The 19,760-nt window shown below is 41.6% G+C and overlaps 1 protein-coding gene across 2 annotated transcripts in view; it reads left to right on the top strand.

Annotated features, from left to right (window-relative positions):
* The window catches only part of grin2ba (glutamate receptor, ionotropic, N-methyl D-aspartate 2B, genome duplicate a), a 140,753-nt gene that overhangs the window by 6,932 nt on the left and 114,061 nt on the right, over positions 1-19,760 (top strand). For both annotated transcript variants that reach the window (XM_086288498.1, XM_086288500.1), the window contains exon 3: positions 791-898. In XM_086288498.1, coding sequence (XP_086144624.1) covers positions 872-898 — 27 coding nt within the window. In that variant the 5' untranslated portion in view covers positions 791-871. The remainder of the gene's footprint in view (positions 1-790; positions 899-19,760) is intronic.

Below are 19,760 nucleotides of genomic sequence, written 5' to 3'. Positions count from 1 at the left end.
CCACAAACCTGGACGTGAGCGGTTTCATGTGGGGACTATATTCTTTCCAGCCAGCACACCTGCCAAACATCACTGTGCAGGAGGAAGTGCGCTTCTACCTGTGAGTAGAAGCTCCTGCTTGTGACAGCAGGACAGGATGTAAACATTAATAGCGTCCCCCCCCTCAGCTGAGCCGTGATGTCAGCTAGCTGCACTCCTCCGTCGGTTGGCAGATGTAGATGCGGACACTAGAATGCAAAGAAAGTTCCTACGTGAAACTGTTCACAACAAGATCTGGGGATTTCTGTTTTTCTGGACAGAGGACAGTACGCTCAGGAGAAGGCAAACATGGTATCTACAGAACAGAGCAGCTCACACCAAAACCATCTAGATGGATAAATGATATTGTAGCACTACTGTAAAAATATGTAAACTTGATTTTGGGGTGAAAGTTGTTTTTAATGCTGTGTTTATTTGTCCACAAGAAAAGCTTTCGGTGCTCCTCAGATCTGATTCAGTTTAATGTAATTGTGTAATTTTTCCACAGGGATAACATTTGTAATCATTTCCTGTCACTTCCCGCTCTATTCCAATTTTTCGACCGCTCTGCATCATCACGGCCTGTTATGAGAGGCAAAATCACGGGAAACCCTTGAGGGGGAGACTGTCATCACCCTCAGGGACAAGTTGTGATAACCCAGAATGCAGCACTGTTTATGTACAGTCAGGAAAAAGAGCTCAAAATTAGTTTTTTAACAGCAGCCACTCACATTCAATAATCATATTGTCTTTTCTCTCATGTTGACTTTAGTTCGGCCTCCCTCAGTCTGAGGCTATGAGAGGGAGAGAGGAGTCCCAGGCCGCACCATCATGCTACTTCTGAGACGCTGGGATGAGACTTTGGCTGGCAAAACACAAAGTAAGACAATATTGATGCATGGAGCTCTTCTTAGTTTTCTCGTGTTGTCCCCGTAGAGAACCGCTGAAACAAACCATCTTATCTCGGCTGTGTGTGCCTCTCCTAACGCTCAATGATGGATGTTCTTAAACTTCTGTAGTGTGTGTTTTTTTATTGCTTCGTATCTTATGCCAGGTTTGCTTGCGGGTCAGGATAATGGTTCAAGGTGGAGCTTGCAGATGAATGGTTTAATCCTTGGTTTTTAGCACAGTGTGCACTTTGATCAATGGCACGCGTCAGCACGTGGTCGTTCAACCCGACCCCGCCCACCTCGATCGACTATCGGCCACGTTTACACTCCACAGGCATTGATCAGGCAATTAAAGGTTTTGTTAAATTCGTTTTTTTGGTTTTTGTCGTTTGTGTGTGTGTCAGCTGTTCTCATGTTTTCACGCGCTGCATGTTTGTGGACGACAGAGAGAAAGATGAAAGAAGACGTCGTTCCCACTCTCACCCAGGACCAGATTACACAGAGCAAATGTTTTTACCACCAGGGGCAATGGGAGGTCATCATCATATCAGTAGATTTCAACATTTTCTCATCCATTACTCCTCAGTAACTTTTTTCTTCTCTATTTCTTTTTCGTCTCTCTCATCTCATGCACTGTTAATCAGCGGTGACGTTAGGAGACTGAGCCTTGGTGCAAATTTAGTCTCCTCGTTTTGTGGTGGGATGGAGTGTGTGGACTGTGTGAGCACACTACAAACAGCACCATTACACAGGCACTCCTCTACACCTTTAACCTGCTGCCTTTTAGCCAGCAGCAGAGCAACGGCGTGGCTTTGTAACAAAGAGCTTTAGCTTTAGCCTCGGCCCTTCAAGCATCAAGTCGCTTATCTGCTTCGGCTAATGCCACACAGATATATTAACAGCGATGATGCATCTAATTAACAACAACGCGCCGCTGTTTCTGATTAAAAAAAAAATATAGCATTCACACGTACACTGGCAGATTATTAGTCTGCTGGGCTTATTATTCGAGCGTGCTTCCTGCTCTTACATAAACTGTTTAGAAAAAAAGGCTCTGGCTGGAATAATGGCCTAAATGAGGACATATTAGAATAATAATGTCTCATGAGTTTTTTAAAAGCTTTATCTCCAACCTTTGTGTACCTAACCTAAATGGGATTCTGGCCCCTCGTTATATCGGCGCCGTTCAGCGCCGCTAATTAAGTGCTGCATAGCTTTTCAATCATTTTTTCAGTCAAATCCATTTAACAAGAGACTTTTTATTTAGACTCAAAGAGCCCACGTCACCAGTCTTAAATGAAAGCCGCAGTCTTTGACGTGTTAAATGCAATTTGAACATTTTTAGGGTCAGCCTTCTTCTCTCTCTGCTAATGTACGGAGTGCAGTTAAAGGTAGATTTCGGCGTTGAGGTGTAACAGTAAGATAAACGTTGTCTTTCTCCTGTAATCCTGGTATTACAGTCTTTTGCTGAACAGGCCATTATTGCGATCACCTTATTTTTACTGATATAATTTTTTTTCAACCTCTCTCTGTGTCTTTTCTAAATTGGAAGAAATTCAAGAGTCAGGAAGCTTCTGATAAAGAGAAGCTCTCATAATAAGAGACAATAGGAGGAAGAGAAGAGGGGAAGTGTTTTGGTAGTTGTTTCTGGGGATGTGGAGTAGAAGGTAGAAAAGAGCGCAGCTTTTTAAAATTTTTTTGCGCCTGTGCCGCTGTCTATTTTGTTTTTTCACCTCGTGTGAAATTACACAGCAGTGCGTGTGGGCATCTCATTGCATCAACAGCTCGCACTGGCACGTTTCCCTTTGTAATGAATGCCGGTCACATTGTTAGTTTAAAGCGTCACTGATGCTCAGTCCGCTTGCAGTCGAGTAAACTTGGAAGCTACAGAAACTCAGTCATGCAGGATAAATGTCTCAGGTGTTTAGCTGTCTCAGAGTAATGCGATGCTACATATATTAGCATTAATTAAAATTTGACCGCAAGATCACATACATGCTTGACCTTAAAACACGGCAAAGATCCATGCGGTGGAATCGATTGCTTTGAGAACCAGCAGATCAATGCGGCTTCACTCATCCTTGTCTCCAGCGGTGGAGCGGTAGCATAAGTCACCTGGAAAACGGCCTGCGGATCCAGTCATTAGCTGCTGCACATCCAACATTTGCTTTGGTGGCATCTGTTATTTTCTGGCACGTCCTCAGATGCTGCTGTGGGGAGGCTTCAGGTGCTGTCAGTGTTTGTGCTCCAATTTTTTGGACTGAACAAGTGCTGAAACTGTTAGTTGATGTTCAAGATTTGAATCTGTGACAAATGATTAATTGTTTACATGGTTTTCAGTGTCAACATATAGCACAGCTGCTTTTTCTGTTTTAAATGCCTGCAAATTAAGTAATTCAGGCTGCTAAGTGTGAAAAGCTAACAATCTGATGATGTCGTCCTGTGATTTGTGTAGGCATGGGCAGATTCCTGATTTTTATAGACTAAAATAAAAGTCTATCTTACTTGAAATGGCTCAGGTGATTTGGCTATGACTCCCAGCTAATTCAGGCCAAATCAGTAGGATTGACATTGTTTTCATGCTCCTTCATTTATTTTCTTTAATGTCATCCAGTGTGTTAATTCATTATTTTGTACTTGTTAGAGTTTGTTTCCTTTAAAGAAAGCAGGGAACATAAAAGACTGTACATAGAAGATGAATGGAAATGTGACCAGAACCTTACAATCCGGTTGTTCAGTGATGACGCGACGAATCCTACTTCCGGGTCTAAAGTAGTCTGCGTTTAATATGGCTTTTGTGTTGTTAACATGTTTAATGTTATGTATTTTCTTCTATTTGATCTCAAAAAGCTCCTAAAACAGTCGGTGATCCCTGTTGACCTCCCTCGGCTTTTATTACCACTAATCATTTATTTAAGCTCAGTTTTTAAAACCTTAGGATGTAACTACAGCCCAGCCCATGCAGCAGTATATGAATGACTAACCTCGTATTGTGGATGGATTATCTCAGTTGTTCTCCTGGCTGAAGTTTGGTCCTTTTACAGCATCCTGCCATGCGATTACATTTGTTCCTGACCACCGACAACACTCACGGTAACTTTTATCGAGTGGAAAAAAAGTTAGCTTGTTTATATTATGCTAACATAGCTGTGTCGCTAGCGGTCACGTAGCACATCATTATATACCAGCTAGCCAAACTTCAGTAACCCTGCAAACGTCACTGCTGTTTAGTTTTCTGTCTTGGAAGTGATAACAGAGCTGTACGTTTTAATTTGTTTCCAAAACCCCGCAGTCAGGACATGATTTATTGTATTTAGATAGAAGCTAGCGAGCTAACTTCCTGCTAACTTCTAACTCCGTTAAATGTCATAAATTCCATTTTCATGGATGCCTGGATGTTAAACTCAATTTTTACACCTGGTAGAGCAGAACGCTGATCATTTTATTAAAGATGAAAGACTTTAGACAGTTTTTCAACTCTCAGTAATGCCATAGTGATCGTTTGATATATGGACCTGCAGCGGAGTTTAGACCCAGACACGGCTAGTGACGTCAGACTGAACAACCGGATAGCTTTTGATACCAAAATTCTGAAAATGTGACAATGTTTTTTTTTTTTTTTTTTTTTTTAATTGTAGTTTTGTAAGTAGCATCTTGCTTACCTGAAATGTAAATTAGCTTTTTTTTAGCTAGCTAAAATTGCTTTGGCTAAAATGTTTGCAATGGTTAGCACTTTATACATGCTTAAGCTAATTTAAATTAAGGCTACTTGGAAATATCCTAACATTTCAGTCTGTGTCCTGTTAACAGAATAAAATGTTGACATTTCAAAGAATGGTCTTCCATTACCATGTCAGTGATTTAAAATGACTTTTCTGGTTTCTTTGGCAAAGCAAACCTGTTTAGCACAACAGTACAAGCCAAAAGCTACATGCTAAAGAAGCAGAAAATACTTTTTAGCACAAAAGTTTATGCCTAAGCACATAGGATACAAATTGTGTAATTCTCCTGGTGTTAATACTGACTAGGCTACTAAATTTCTGGTCCATTCGTTTGTTGACTACCGTTTTAAAGGTCCAAGTAATGCTAATGCTAGCTAGCTAGTATGGTTAGCAAGGTCATTCCTACATAATTTGGCTAGTAAAAAAAAAAAGAGGCTTAAAACAAAAGTGACACCTTAGTGTGTTTTAAGTATAAATAGTGAACAAGACAGTGAGGGCCACATTTACTAAATGCTGAAAAATAGTGTGTCAGCACAATCCCCAAATAGCGCTCATAGGTGTGGTTAGTGTTATGAGTGGTTTACAAAAGTGTGTTGTTTTGTAAACACAGGTGCAGGCAGATCATTTTGATATCAAACAATTCACTGTCTTTTTCCCTAAATTTTACAATTGTCTGTGAATATTTGTATTAATATTAATATTATGCTGTAATCCTGTCTTTCCTGCTGCCCACATGTGCAAATGTGTCCACGTTTCCTCAAGTTTTAACTGTAAGCTTGAACAGGTATGTGACCAGCGCTCTATAAGAGCAGCTGTGCGCTCCGTTTTCAGCTGACTTGTTGTTTCACCTAGAGGTTGTGTTGTAGGAGCGTGTGACTTATTTGTTTCGGCGTGTGAATGCCACAGGTCAGCATCTTTATGCAGCCACGATAGACAGGAAGCGCTTGTGCTCGTGCTTTGAGGAGTGACATGTGGGTGTTGCAGCTGAAAGATGAAACGCACAATCATTTGTATGCTGCAGATTGACAGACCAGTGAGACAGGGAAATTCATATATTTCCGGGGTTTAAAATGAAAGGGGAAAAAAACCTGTTTGCTCTTAGAACATGTAATGACTGAATCTGGGTTTTACATGACTTTATCCAACTTGGTGTCATCCCTGATTTAAAGGCAGCCACTAGGATCCTGCTTTAATTTGGAATAATAACACCTATGTCCTAGTGTGTGATTAATCCGATACTAAGAGATCTGATTAATGTGCTGTTGTGCAGGAGCTGCAACTAAGTAACGCTATTTAAACTTCTTTTTCTTTCTCCCAGCTCCACTAAGCACTGTTTTTATTTCCCATTATCAAAGCTGTGCCAGACAATAAATCAGTGTATACCAGAAAAGAGATTACTTCCCCCAATGCAAGAGAAAGTAGTGCCCCCCTGCCATGAGACTGGATGGAGGTGCATCATCATCATCGTCTAAGCTGTGCACAAACACATACACACACACACACATACACACAAAAACCTCTAAAAGCCTGTTTGTGATGTTGCAAAGATGAAATGGTCAAGCACGGGCAGTGACCCTCAACCATACCTGAATGCACTCGCTTCTGCAAGTTGAACCCGAATGCACGGCGCTGTCTCGCAGCCCCGCTGCTGTTGAAATGTCATCGGTAATGCTCACCGCGCTTCAGTGGGCTCACTAAAGCAAAGCAAACTCCACAGCATTTTCTACTCTGCCTCTTGCCTCCGAGGCTCTCAGCCTCAGCCACAAAGCCACCTGCAGCTTTTTTCGCCCTGACTGTGTTTGCCAGAAGGTAATATTAAAAGTTATTGATTGGGTTGTGTTTAAAGAAAAATACCCAGTAGGAGTTTAGCAAAAAAAGACCCGATAGGGAGCTAATGCCTCCCTCAGGGACATCATCCACATACTGTCAAAACCCATGATGTGTGGCAACCAGGATGCAGAGCAAGGGAGGGGGAAGTGTGGAGAGGGGCAATCTGTGTCATATAGAACAACCAGATGCTGTAGTGCTTCCAACCAGGCGCACAGACAAAAGGAAGCGTGTGAGAGAGGCGATTGCGATGTGCGCTATTTTACAGAATACAAAGATAATAGATTTGTCAAAGTCTGGCTGATTAAACTGAATGGACCTGAAGACGGTGCAGCTCTCATGCAGCCATTTAACTCCTTCTGTGTGTTTAGTCGATTGTTCCTGTTTGCATCTCACATCGATTTGTGAAAGCCGGGACCAGAGTTTCAGAGCTACTGATAACGATGTAAGTGTCCATGTAGGATTGTTGAGTTGTAAAAAACGTGGCCAGTATTTCTTTGCACAAGAGAGCCGATTGATTAATTGCCGATCATGCCACAGAGAAGGCAGTGCAAAAAAAAAATACAAGTTGATCTATAGAAATTTTTCAGTTGCACTCTCATTTGATCTAAATATCCATTTAAACATGTTGCATGTTCAATATTGCTAAAAGGCACTGTCACACAGCTTGGTGTTTAATTGGATTGAACTGTTTGTCATCTAATCACTGCATTTGGAGGTTGTTAGGCTTTTTTAATTTGTAGCAATAAATAAAACACAAATACAGCACAAAATTATTTTGTTTCCAGGTTTGTGACAAAAGGTCTATAGTTAAAGTGTTTGCAAACCGTAACAAACTGTTGGATTTGGCTGATTGAAAGCTGTTACTTGAAACGATACAGACTTCTTTCAAGAAGGAAATCCAACATAAAGTTTGGCTGTTCTCAGCTGGGTCTTAAACAAGTAGAAACAAAGGGGGTTAAAAGGAAAGTTGTAAAGGGTAGTTGGAAGATGTCAGAGCACCAGTGTAAATGAACTGTCGAAAATACACAAAAAACAAATGTGCAGCACAGGAGCCAGTTTTTGTGACAGAACTGCAAGAAATGGACTTAATGAAGAGGGATTTACATAAAGACAAGCCAAACAAAAACCAGCACTCACACCTACACAAGAGAACACAGTGGGATAAAGAGACGCGTTACTGCGCTGTGGATGACTGGATAAAAGTGATGTTTAGTAATAAATCACAGGTCTGAGCTGGCACTGGAGTTATGGTCCAATGCTGGGGTTGAATGTCAGGGAAAGGACCAGGAGAGATTTCAGTCATTATCTCACCAGTAAATGCAAAGGTGTACAAACAAATTTTGGACATTTTGACCCCCTGAATTATTTTATCTATGGAGACCAATACTGTTTTTTAGTATTTGTGATTTGAAGTTGGGGCCTTTAAAGGTAACGTGTGTAAAATCTCAAAACTAGATATCAGTTTTTTGCAAACTGCAGTCATATGAATTCTGTTTCCTTATCTCTCTCAATTCAAATGTGCAATTGTAGCTACGGTAAGGCAAACAAATCGGACTGCCTTCCATCTGTAGTGAGTAAATGGTAAAGTGTAGCCTGTCAGTCTGCTGTTTACCTCACCTGTAATATGTTTGTGTCTATTTACTCTGGATAGGGATAGAGAACTTTGTGAAAGGAGTCCGATAAAAGTTGATAAATCAGTGACGCTCACATCTGTCAGATGACAGAAGCTGAGGTGAGTTGTTGAGAAAATCCTGAAGTTTTCTGTCGGTAAGCGCTGCTGTTTTTGCTGCTGTTAGCCTCTGTTAGCTGCTCTTAGCCAGTGTTCTTTAAAGTGGATCTAATATTGTTGGAGTGAATAAACTACGTGCCATAACCTCAAAGCGTGGTTACCTCTGGGTTTAAAATAAGAGTGTGAAACCATTAAAGATGATCAGAGAGGCTGACTGCTGTTATAAATTCTCTGTAGCTGTGCTATATACACAAGAGCATGGCCATCAAATCAAATCAAAGTTTATTTCTGTAGCACATTTTAAAAGACTAGTGTACATCAAAGTGCTTCACAATAATACTGCAAAGCGGGCAGAACAAGAAACAAATAGTACAATTGCAATTAAAAATTACAATTACATGGTGTAGTGCAGGCCGAGTGAAAGTCAAACTAATTTGCTTCAAAAGCTAAGTTTTTGAGCTAAGTTTAAGTACGATTTGAATGATTGAATAGATTCCAAGAAATTATTCCAGAGTCTATAAGTGGCAATAGCAAAGGAACGGTCACCTCTGGCTTTTAAACGAGATATCGGTTGCATTAGGAGCAGTTGCCTGGAGGATCTTAGTGCTCTTTTTGGGTTATATAGGTCAAGGAGATCAGTTAAGTAGCTAAGGGCCAAGTTATTTAAAATTTTAGAAGTGAGCAAAAGGATTTTAAAATCAATGCGATATTTGACGGGAAGCCAGTGTAAGTTAGCAAGGACAGGGGTGATGTGATCATGCCTTCTAGTGCTGGTTAGGAGGCGTGCTGCAGCATTTTGGACTAATTGCAAGCGCTGAAGGAGGGAGAGTTGGAGGCCCAGGTAAAGAGAATTGCAATAGTCCAATCTAAGTGATGAAGACATGAATAGGGCCATGTGGGGCTTTAGATGTTATTAATAAAATGAATTCTGAATTTCACCCGAAGCCAGTGATGGGAAGCAAGAATAGAGATGATGTCTGATAGCCGACTAGTTTTTGTTAGCAGGCTAGCTGCTCCGGGCTCATTAAAGGATGGATGTATGAACGGATGGACGTCCATGCTGAAGATCTGTAGGTGGTGAGTTAGCACCATTAAGTGTTATGCACAAGAGAGTGACACTTGAGCATAGTGCTAGAAGTCAGTAGACTGTCAAAATTAATTTTAAGGCAAATCCAGATGTTGTTTTAAGGACAGATGTTTTGAAATAAATAAAATCATATTGTGGTTGATCTTGTTCTATTCATGTTCACAGGCAGAATGACAAGTGTGTGTGTGTCTTTTATTTCTAATGCTGTTAGTAATGCATGACAACAGACTGCCAATTAACTTACCATTAGCAGAGATGGGCTGTTGTTGGGTGATGGGACATTAAGGGAAAGATGAGGGGGCACAGAAAGATCGAAATGACAGCGACTGGTAGAGATGGGTGATGGGGAGGGGACAGGAATATGTTTAGAGGTGTAAGTGGAGGGTGTAAGTGCGTTTGCATGTGTGCGCAGTGTTGATGGGACAGGGTGTAAATAACAGCAGCATTAGAGGTGGATTGGGTGTGAAATTAAACCTCGGCCCAAAAATGTGCCACTTCGAAAGATGAGACAATTAGAACACGCTAGCACAGCCAGACCTTGATGGTACCTCCATTAAAATGTGTACGTGTGAAAGAATACCTGTGAGTAGGTTTAAGTTCTTCTACCTAAGATTTTAAAACATGTTCTCTTTCATTACAGATCTCTTAAAAACCATAAAAAAAATAGTAGCTGACCAGCAGAAACTTATGTTCCAGATGTATTACATACACATATATATTTAATAGTACTATAAAAATCAGTAGAGGGCAGAGACTCTTTAAAGTGTCTCAGGCCAGGAGATCCATAGAATACATATTAATACTCAAACGACGAACTCAATGCAACATTCAGGCTTCTTTTTTCTTATAGGGCTCTCATACAATGTAACCATGTTTGGGTCTGATATCGGTTACAGATATAGAGGTGGCTTGATGACTGACAGGTTCCCTCCCACATGGGCAAGCACTCTATGTAATTCTACATATTAATGATATGTTTGCTATACCACAAGAAAGTAGCACTTTCTTGCTGCTAAGTGGTGAGTTTGAGTGTGACAGAAGTCTGCTGGAGCTCTAATATCTGTCACGACAGAATTGCTGTCTGACATTATCTGTAACTGCTGCTCAAGTGTCTGACATCTATTATGAAGAAAGGAAACCCTCGGGGTGACCTAAAATAGTTCAGAAACAATCGAGATTTACAGTTCTGCGCATGTGTGCAGAGAGAAGTGAAACGTCTGAAAGGGCAGTCAGTCATTTTGATGGGATTTTATATAGAAAAAAAGATTATTGTTTTCATTATATAGATTAGTGTGTAGCTGTGTATTCCAACAAATTAATGGGTTCTCGTAATCTTAAAATATTTCCGATAAAAACACATGCGAGTGGTCACCATTTTGTGGAGGAAAGGGACAACGCCACTGGTGTTTTAATAAAACATCATCCTTTTCCTCCTCACTTCAAGCCTCATCTCCAAGAGATCGTGCATAAACATGCGTATTTATTATTGCATATATTATTGCAATGACTGTCAATAGAGATGTGGCCCTGTCTCTGGACAGCTGACAGCTATTCTGACTAAATTAGAACAAGCTAGTTACTATACCAGCTAATGTTAGGTTTGTCTCCTAAAAATCATACTTTCCCTCTGATAAACATCTTGAGTACATTAACACGCGTGAGAGTTTATTTGCTAAGTGTCCAACAATCAACTTTTTTACATCAGCTTCAAACACAGTGTCAATCATGCTAGCTAGCAGCAGCTAAGAGAAGTTAACAGTGGCTAAGTGATGCTAACACCGGCAAAAACAATAGTCTTAGTGACATAAAAGTTCAGGATGGCCTCAACAACTCACTACAGTATTGCTATCATTGGTTGGAAGTGAACTTTTTTGACTCTTTGTGTGTCGGAGTCCTTTCAGAAAGTTTTACAGCCTCTTAAAGAAGTAAATGCTTCTCACCCGCCATTGACTGCTGAGGTAAACAGTGGATTGACAGCCTTCCACAAATAGGGAAAAATTCTTGGGGGGATCCAGTCCAAACAGTAGAAACACATTGCCCAGCTGCAGCTGTTATGGGTTTAAGTCTAAATGTAATGTTTTTGAGCTCTCTTGGGTGACTAAAACATGTTTCCTACAACAGCCACGATAGCTAGGATTGCCAGGGGTGAGAAAGCAGAACTCGGCTGGCTGCAAACTACAACTTAACTGACATCTAGCGGCTAAATTTTTAAGCGCTCTAACTTTAAGAAGTGACTTTTTGCCGAGCCCTCACGATTCACAATGTTTTTCTTTCACTTAAAAGCGTGCGTCATGTATTAACTCGTATAATGACAAGAGTGAGATGCTTTTATAATTGCTAGTTATAATCAAACAAATAACAGGTCTGTATTTTAACAGAATTGGCATCTACTTGTCTTTTTCTTTCTTTCTTGTATTTTTTTTTTTGCTGAAAAAGGTCAGTTGTGTAATTTAAGAGGGAGTAGGCCTGTGTGCACGCTCGAACAGTCTCATTTGAGTGGCAACATTTTTATGTTCATTACTTAACAGAGAGCCTGCATATAAATGGATTATTTCAAAGTATGCATATGCATCGTTTAAAGTGATGCAGCCATCTTGGGTGTGCTTGCGTTTACCTGTGTGAGTTGGGTCAATGCTCATGATAGTGCTTTTTTTTGTATGTGTGTGTGTGTGTGTGTGTGCGTGTGTGTGTGTGTGCACTTTCACTGTGGTGTTTGGATGTGAGCCAGAACTTTAAAACAGTCAATCAGCAAGAGTGACAAAAGAACAGAGAGGCACAGAAGGAAGCAACAACACATGCATACGGTGAAGCCCTAGAACATTTAGGCACTGGGACAGAAAAAAATATAAAATGCAGGAATAACTAATGTAGAGACACACTGTGCTTTTCTGTTTTCACTTCACTGCAGAATGAGCTCTTACTTTCCACTTATCTCACTCATGTAATCGCTTTCTTTCCCCTTTTCTGTCACTCACTGTTCTATCTCACTTCAGAACTCCTCTGTTCTCTCCGCATCATTTTTCTCATCTAATGCTCCATCTCTCTCTCTCTCTCTTTTCTGTCATGCTGTCTCTGCATTTATCTCTCCTTTCTCTCTCTCTCTTTTTTTTTTTTTAATTAAAATCTGTCTGTATCGAGGGATTCTGTTATGTGGTGATTTAAATGGAGGGCCTGACATAAACGTAACATTACTGTCAGACCAAAGCAAATTCCATCAGCCCTGCTTAAATTTGCAGTGCTGGCTGTTTTCCAAAAGGCTTTTTTGTTCTGCAGCCAATATCTATACCATCTCCTATCTATCTTCTGATACTCATTTATGCTATTCTTTTTTTTTCTTAAAGTTTTCTGTGTCAGGTCAAAGGCATGAATCATGAAGGGTAACTGTTAACGTACGAGCTGGACTCGGACTGACGCTGCAGTCTTTAAGTCCGATGCTGATGCTAATATTTGAAAGCAGGAACGTTATGGTGAAATGAAAGGTTTAACTGTGATAGAAGCATGCGAGTGTTTCTGCTTTGGCTGTTTTTTGTACATAAAATGAGAACCTTTTAATCCCCTTTCTGCCCCAAACAATGCACGTAGTTCATTATGTTTCTGATGTTCACTTAAAGTTCAGAAGCTTAAAAGCGCACAGTGCTTTTTCATTGGTATATGAAGTGGTTTTCTGGCTAATCAGGGTTTTTCCATCTCTTGTATTCTCTTCTCCTGAACCCACTCCTAAATGTTAGTAAAAATAAGCTCCATTTGATTAGCTGTTTAGTTTCCAAACTTTTTGTAGCTAGAGATCACTTATAGTAAAGTAAGTTTTCTAAGTTTCCCCCCTCATAATCCTGACAGAGTTGATCAAGCATAGGCTTTTTACCATTTGCACTCTAAAGGGGGTTAGACACACAGGAAGAGATTAACAGCGAAGTGACAACAAGAGATGAGGGATTGCCAGTGAAATTCTTTGACTTACAGCAATCACTGCTACATAGGCATTAGTGATGTGAAGTCGGTGGATACCTTTAGTCTACCTCTCTTATGCCCTAAGACTGCTGGGATAGGCTGTACATCCTCTGCAACGCTGAACTGGGTAAGTGGAAGATGGATGGATTGATGAATTTATCCATGCAGTGGATTCCTGGGATGTCCGCTGGTCCAAAATGTTGGGAAATGAGTGAATCCCTTGAACATGGTTATAGAACCATTATATTTTTCATTTGTTGCAAATTACAACCTTTTCCACAACCAAATACTTCGGATGTGGTACAATCATATCAGAGTTTCTGTTGTCCCAAAGATAATGGGGGCGGTGGCGAGGGACTCAGGAGTTCTTGTTTTGTTTATCTGCACCAACATATTCCAGCACAATTTTATAATTTATAATAGTAAATAATTCAATTATATACTTAAATTATAAATTATTTTGCAGAACCCTTGGCTATGGATTACAGACACCTACAGGCCCCAAAACCCCACTCAAGAGATCCAGCCGTCCACAGCGGTTTATTTCCGCAGCCTGTTTCATGGGCGTTGGTTGTATCATGCACCAAATGTGACGTCACCATTCAAGAAGTTTAAACAAGAAGGAAGGGGAAGTTTAAGGAGTTTTTAGGAAAATTCCTGTCAGAAAAGTTGTTGCAGCATCGCCCTATGCGTCTAAACTCTGAGCTCCTAAAGACCGACATGGCCGTGCACTTGTGAAAAGTCTGAGTCAGCATAAACTACATGTAACTGTTTCTTTGACAGTCAAAACAAAAAGGATGTGATGCTGTCATGGAATTGCAAATCTGGCGCTAATATTAGCTGTATCAATATATCGATGAGCCTCGCATGCGCAGAGACAGACCTGTATAGCTTGTCATGCACCTGCACTCTGTCACACTTGTACTGAGTTATGTGCCCACAGTGCCATCCACCTTGCTGTGAGAAATGAGACACTTCACCTCCTCATGAGTGTTAGCACTCCCTCCTCTCCTCTCCTCTTCCCACCCGTCTTCCTCTTGAACTCGCTCTCCCCTGGTGGATGGGAGCCTGTGGTCGGGTCTCCATAAATCAAAATGTTACCACCGGCACTATAAGGCTACTTTTTAATTAAAACTGTGAATCAGTCGGCCCTGATTATGAATTGTACTCTGCTGCCACTGAATAAAATATACAGGGCTCATTTGCTCTCCCCCTCTGACTCCTCTCCGTCTCTTTGTCTCATTCGGTCTGCTTCTCGCTCTCACTTTGCCTCTTGTTGGATGCGACTCAATTTTCCACCAGAAATTGAGAGTGTCCACACAGCAAAAGCCACGGCCACGCGCAGCCACTGAAGACTGTGACAGCATTGTGAAATAGTTGAGGAGCTTACTGGTTGCATAAACATAAAAACTCAATATGGAGGCTCCGGCGCCGCTGGGGTCAACGCTATTATATCACAGAAACAGCCAGGAGGACTACTAGGCCAGTGGGCCTTGTTTATTGTATGATGCCACTCTTTTAGCTGTGCCGCATCAAGTGAGGTTAGTAGCTGTTGAGTTGGATGCTTCCATTAAAGAGAAGCGAGAGCATTCAGCCCAGGTCACGCAATTCAAATCAGCTCTGCAGGGAAAGTAGCTCCTGGTTTTTAGCTGGAAGATGTACAAAGAATAGCGGCAAAGACTGGGGACAATGGCCGTGCTTTACTGTCAGAAACAGAGCAAACCCAACTCTATGAATACATTTATATGCAGAAGAGTGAGTCTTAAAAGCTTCTCTTTGGAGTACCATCAGGTTGAAGCTGAACAGTATCTCTCATTCAAAGGGACTTTATTGCTAATTTATGACCTTTGCGTGTCTTGCAAGTACAACTGACATCGTCTTAGGGAGATATGGGCATGAGCCAGGCCTCGGCGGAGTGGAAATTAGCTCAGTGGAACGCGGCGCAGGGGGGTGCCGCTGTGGCGCTGCCACCTCTGCTACCCTTAACTTTATATCAGCAGGCGAGTGCAGGGAGGAAGGACTAACTGGAATTCCATCTTACAGCTTTGCACAAACAAACTCATGAATGATAATGGGTTGCTAATTGAAGGTACTGGAGCGATTGACTACGCCACTGCAAATGGAGTCCTCCTGGTAGCCATGGCGACAGGCGAAGAGAGGCTCAGGAGGTCTCCTGACCTGAGCTAGAGTCAGATCATCTCTTACACCCGCTCCCCGTAGTCTACCCACCATGTGGATATATTTGCATCAATGAATATTCATAAGTAAGCTGTTGGTGCATCAGAGAGCTTTTTGAAAAGTTGGTTCAAGTGTTGGGTTTGTATCATACGACGGCATTTCAGATGCAAATGTTCTGACGATTTTTTTTGTTTTTTACCCTCTGTGTAATTGCAAGCAGTTAAGGTGTTAAACAAACAGAACAATTACACTTTACTTGTTGTATCCCTATTAAAAAAGATAAAACACCTTCTAATTACAGTAATTAGGAAACAGATTGTTGCCGCCTGTTTTTTATGCCTGTATCAAAGATCTCTAATGATGTGCACTGGATTTCACTGCTGATGAGCAATTTAAGGAGAGCAGAAGGTTTGCACAGTAGGAACTGTGATGACTGTCTGACCTGCAGAGGTGTCCTTGAGCAAGATGCCGAATCTCTGCTAGCTGGAAGGCTTTTTTGTGAGTGAAGATGGGACGGGAGCGAGCGGAGAAGAATTTCTCTACTAGTAACAGGTTCTTTTAAAAGCTGATTTTACACACTGGATAGCTTTGCATCACCTGAAAGGAGTTTCACCAAGGCAGTTTCACACCGATCAGCTACATTAAAACTGATGAAGGAATAAGATCAATAATCTATTTGTCTTAAATGGCACTCCCCAATGGCAGCAACCTCCTAGCAGGATAGTACACCCTACCACACTGCTAAACCTTTCAGGAACATCTCCAGAGAGCTCAAGATGTTGAGCTACATGTATATGCATGTCTCGGTGAATCAGAGCTGCTTCGGCGGCACAGGGCAGATAAATGCAATATTAGGCAGGTGGTTGTAATGTTGTGGCTGATCGCTGCATCAGTAGACATCTTGTCATACTCTTCTTTGGATTAGAAAAGCTGTCTTAGCTTTGCAGAGAGCAGTTTCACTGTGGTGCCACCCACTATGCTTAGGTGTTCACCTGTGGCAGTGTGTTTGTTCCTGTCTGCTTCCATTCCTGCTGGATGTCTGCCGATGAGCTGGCCGGTCTGACCGACTCTACGTCTTTGTGCATCTCAGCGGCTGCTGCCTGTCGAACTGGCAAAGCTGCCTGTCTCTGCGTGTCTGTAATGTTTTTGCTGCTGTCTCTTGGGTGCATGTCTCTCCCGGGCTGAGCTTTGGGTGCGATTAAATCCAGGGGACATCCATTGGAGAGGCGCTCTTAGATGTCATTATCCCTGTGGGGAGTCTCATCATCATCCTGCAGCAGAGAGAGAGAGGCGCTCGGCACAAGCAGCCTGGGAAGGCTGCAAGAGAGACAGCCATGACAGCCTTAGGCCTGCAAGTAAATTGTGATGATCATGCGAAAAAACATCACCCCCACCTAAAAAAAAATGCCAGAGATGAGATCTGTATGTATGTGCATTTGTGCATTTGGAGCTCTTGCTGGAAAAACAGCAGAAAGCTGTCACAGTCTGGCGAGGGCAGACTGTAGGTGTTGGCAAAAAGGACCCAAACGCAACTCCATAAACTGAACGTGGCGTAGATTTAACAGAAAATAAGCCGTTTATTGAGGCCAACAAAAAAGGAGTACAAACAGCAGGACACAGGTGAACACTAAACCATAACCTAAACTGGGTGAACTAAAGCTAAACACGAAAAACCTTAAACGTGGTGAACTGACATAGAATGCTGAAGTGAGGGTATGGATAAGCAGACGACCTGACAAATGACATGCAAAAACAGAGGACTTAAATACACACATGAGGTGATCAGGGGAAGTGGAGACACATGAGGAAACAGCTGACTAACATGAACCTAATGACAGGAGCAGTGAAGCTAAATACAAAGAACCAAGAACACATGACTCCTTCCAAAATAAAACAGGAAGCATAATGAAACGCAGACATGACAACCAGAACTTGACAACGTAAGACACAGACATGAAACACATGAAGAGCAGGGGAGACTTAACATGGGTTGGAAACATGAGGGGGAATTAATAAGAACTAAAATCACCTAGACATGGTAACAAATGAACTTAGAAAACCTGAAGGGCTTAACATAAACTATAAACATCAAAATGAACTCAAACTCAAAACACTGGGTCATAAGACCCAGGACCGTGACAAAAGCCCCGAGATAGAGAAAACCTAATCCTCGTGGAGCTTCTAATCATAGCAACTCCTGCACAAGAACACCTGGAATTAATTGAAATGTGTAAAATTAGCAGCATGAATTGATAGCCGAAAATGAAAGTCATCAGTCAATATTCAGCCTGAGGGGAGAGCAGGGAAATATAGCTCTCCTAGAGTGTGTTAGCCTAGGTGGTATGAATTAGACAGGTCTATAAAGGATTATACGTGGATGATTTTTTTTACATAACCTCTTTGCTATTCTTTGTTTTTTTGTGAGGTCAGCTGACCAATTATCAGGTTTCCTTTTGTAAACAACTAAAATAAAAGTGTGCTAAAGTTCCTCAACGCAACATTTTACCTCTATGCACACTATTTATTGCACTCTACTTTTTGCAGTGTTAGTATTGTGTCTTGTATCGGCAGACTCGTTAGACATAGTACAGTAGTGGATTAGGCTATGTTCTTGCATAAGCATATTTCAGGGCTTGGCTTTTTGTCTATCCAACTGTTCCCATGAGATTTTTATTTCCAGTTGAGAAGGCAGATTCAGAGCGTGCAGACACATTATGTCCCATTAAAAAAAAGAAAAGAAAAGAAAAGAAATGGTTCCAGCAAAACATCCACCTGAGGTTATTTATCCCCACAATATAGGGGAGCATGTAGATATCATTCTGTACAATATTGTTATTCCTCACTACACATAAGGACTCTCATAGAAGAAGAAAAAAAAAAACTTGCACTCCTACTAATCCAAAAAGGCAGAATCCCAGTGCCAAAAATAACAGCTTGGAATGAGATGGACGGAGGAGGACAGATTATTGGTGGTTCTAATCTGTGAAAAGCTGACAATAAAACACATTTAAAGTGATTACAGTGCTGTTATTGGCACGGGGAGGTCAATGCATCGCGCTCTTCCTATCCTTAGCATTGCGTTTCCACAACAATGCAGTCTGCTGCGTAACTGCACCCATATGAATGCTGCTGTAAAGGTCTTTCACAATGACACATGGGCTGAAGCGCTAATGCTGATGTACGGCGTCAGAGGGGAGAGAAGGCGAATAGATGAAAGGAAGCAGAGGGGAAGTAAGAGACAAGTAAGGAAGGAAGAGGAAAAAGAACAAGTGGAGAAAAGGGATTTTGGAGATGAAGCCACAAATCACGGGGAAGATTAAGCGTCTCTTGTGCGCGGTAGAGGAGGTGTAAATAGAAACATGTCCCAGGGAGAGATCCCGGAGACCAAGCGCTTATCTCCCTGAGTGTTGTCAAAACACATTTGTCAGTCTGACGTATTTAAGTGTCTCAATGTCTATAAGAGACTTGATATGCAAAAATAAACAGCTGATAGTAGTTGGAAGATGTTTAGCTGCAAACATGAAACATGCCTACAATGACACACTCTGCACAAGCATGCATACACACACCACCCGAGACTATAGGCAAAACTGCTTTCACTCCAGTGTGACCCTTGGCTTGATGGGAGATGTGTGGATGAGCAAGCTGATCATGCATTATCCTTGCATCTGACTCCCTCAGCTGAAGTACCAGCACATCATCAAACAGCTGCTGGCGCTTGTACCCGTTCAACAGCTGCCACATTTCACAAAACGATGAGGAAATGCTTCACATTGTGACTGTCTCTGCCCAGTAAATTAGCCAAGGGAGTACGGGGCCCTGGTGTTGCAATACTCTTTCCCCCACTGGACTGCCTCCTGTGGGAGCTTCCTTGAATGGTTTGTGGACTCACTCTGCAACCCTGTGGCCTGCAAACTGCCAGAAGCAGCTGCTGAGAAAATAGAAAGCACATCTGCACTGTGGTTACTTCGTTATAGGCAATATTTGGTATCAGTTGCATCATTTCTATCCTGAAGTGGCAAAGTTTTGCTCCTGCACTTACAGTCATATGAAAAAATAAGCACATCCTGTGGAAACAGGGTTCTTAGTAATGGTGAAATATTCAATCAAAGTGCACATCTTAAAGCTGCACAAATTTGAAAACAAATGACAGGAATGTTCATCTCTCCGAATTAGCAGCCCAGCTGATCAATGCAAAGTGAAGTCTCCAAGAATCCCCCAAAAGATCTGTGGGTAACTCTTGCAGTTGTTCGTTTTCAAGTTACAGTCAGTCAGAGATTTCACTTGCATTAGGAGAACAAAACACACGTTAGCAAAATAAGGTAAATCTAAAGTTTAGTACAGACTATGCGTTTTAG

This window comes from Aulonocara sp. 'chitande type north' Nkhata Bay, linkage group LG4 (genome assembly GCF_057382095.1).
Source record: "Aulonocara sp. 'chitande type north' Nkhata Bay isolate Kocher_YH1m ecotype deep benthic linkage group LG4, A_spYH_male_GT1.1, whole genome shotgun sequence".
Taxonomy (NCBI): domain Eukaryota; kingdom Metazoa; phylum Chordata; class Actinopteri; order Cichliformes; family Cichlidae; genus Aulonocara; species Aulonocara sp. 'chitande type north' Nkhata Bay.
This window is presented reverse-complemented; position numbering and strand designations above follow the sequence as displayed.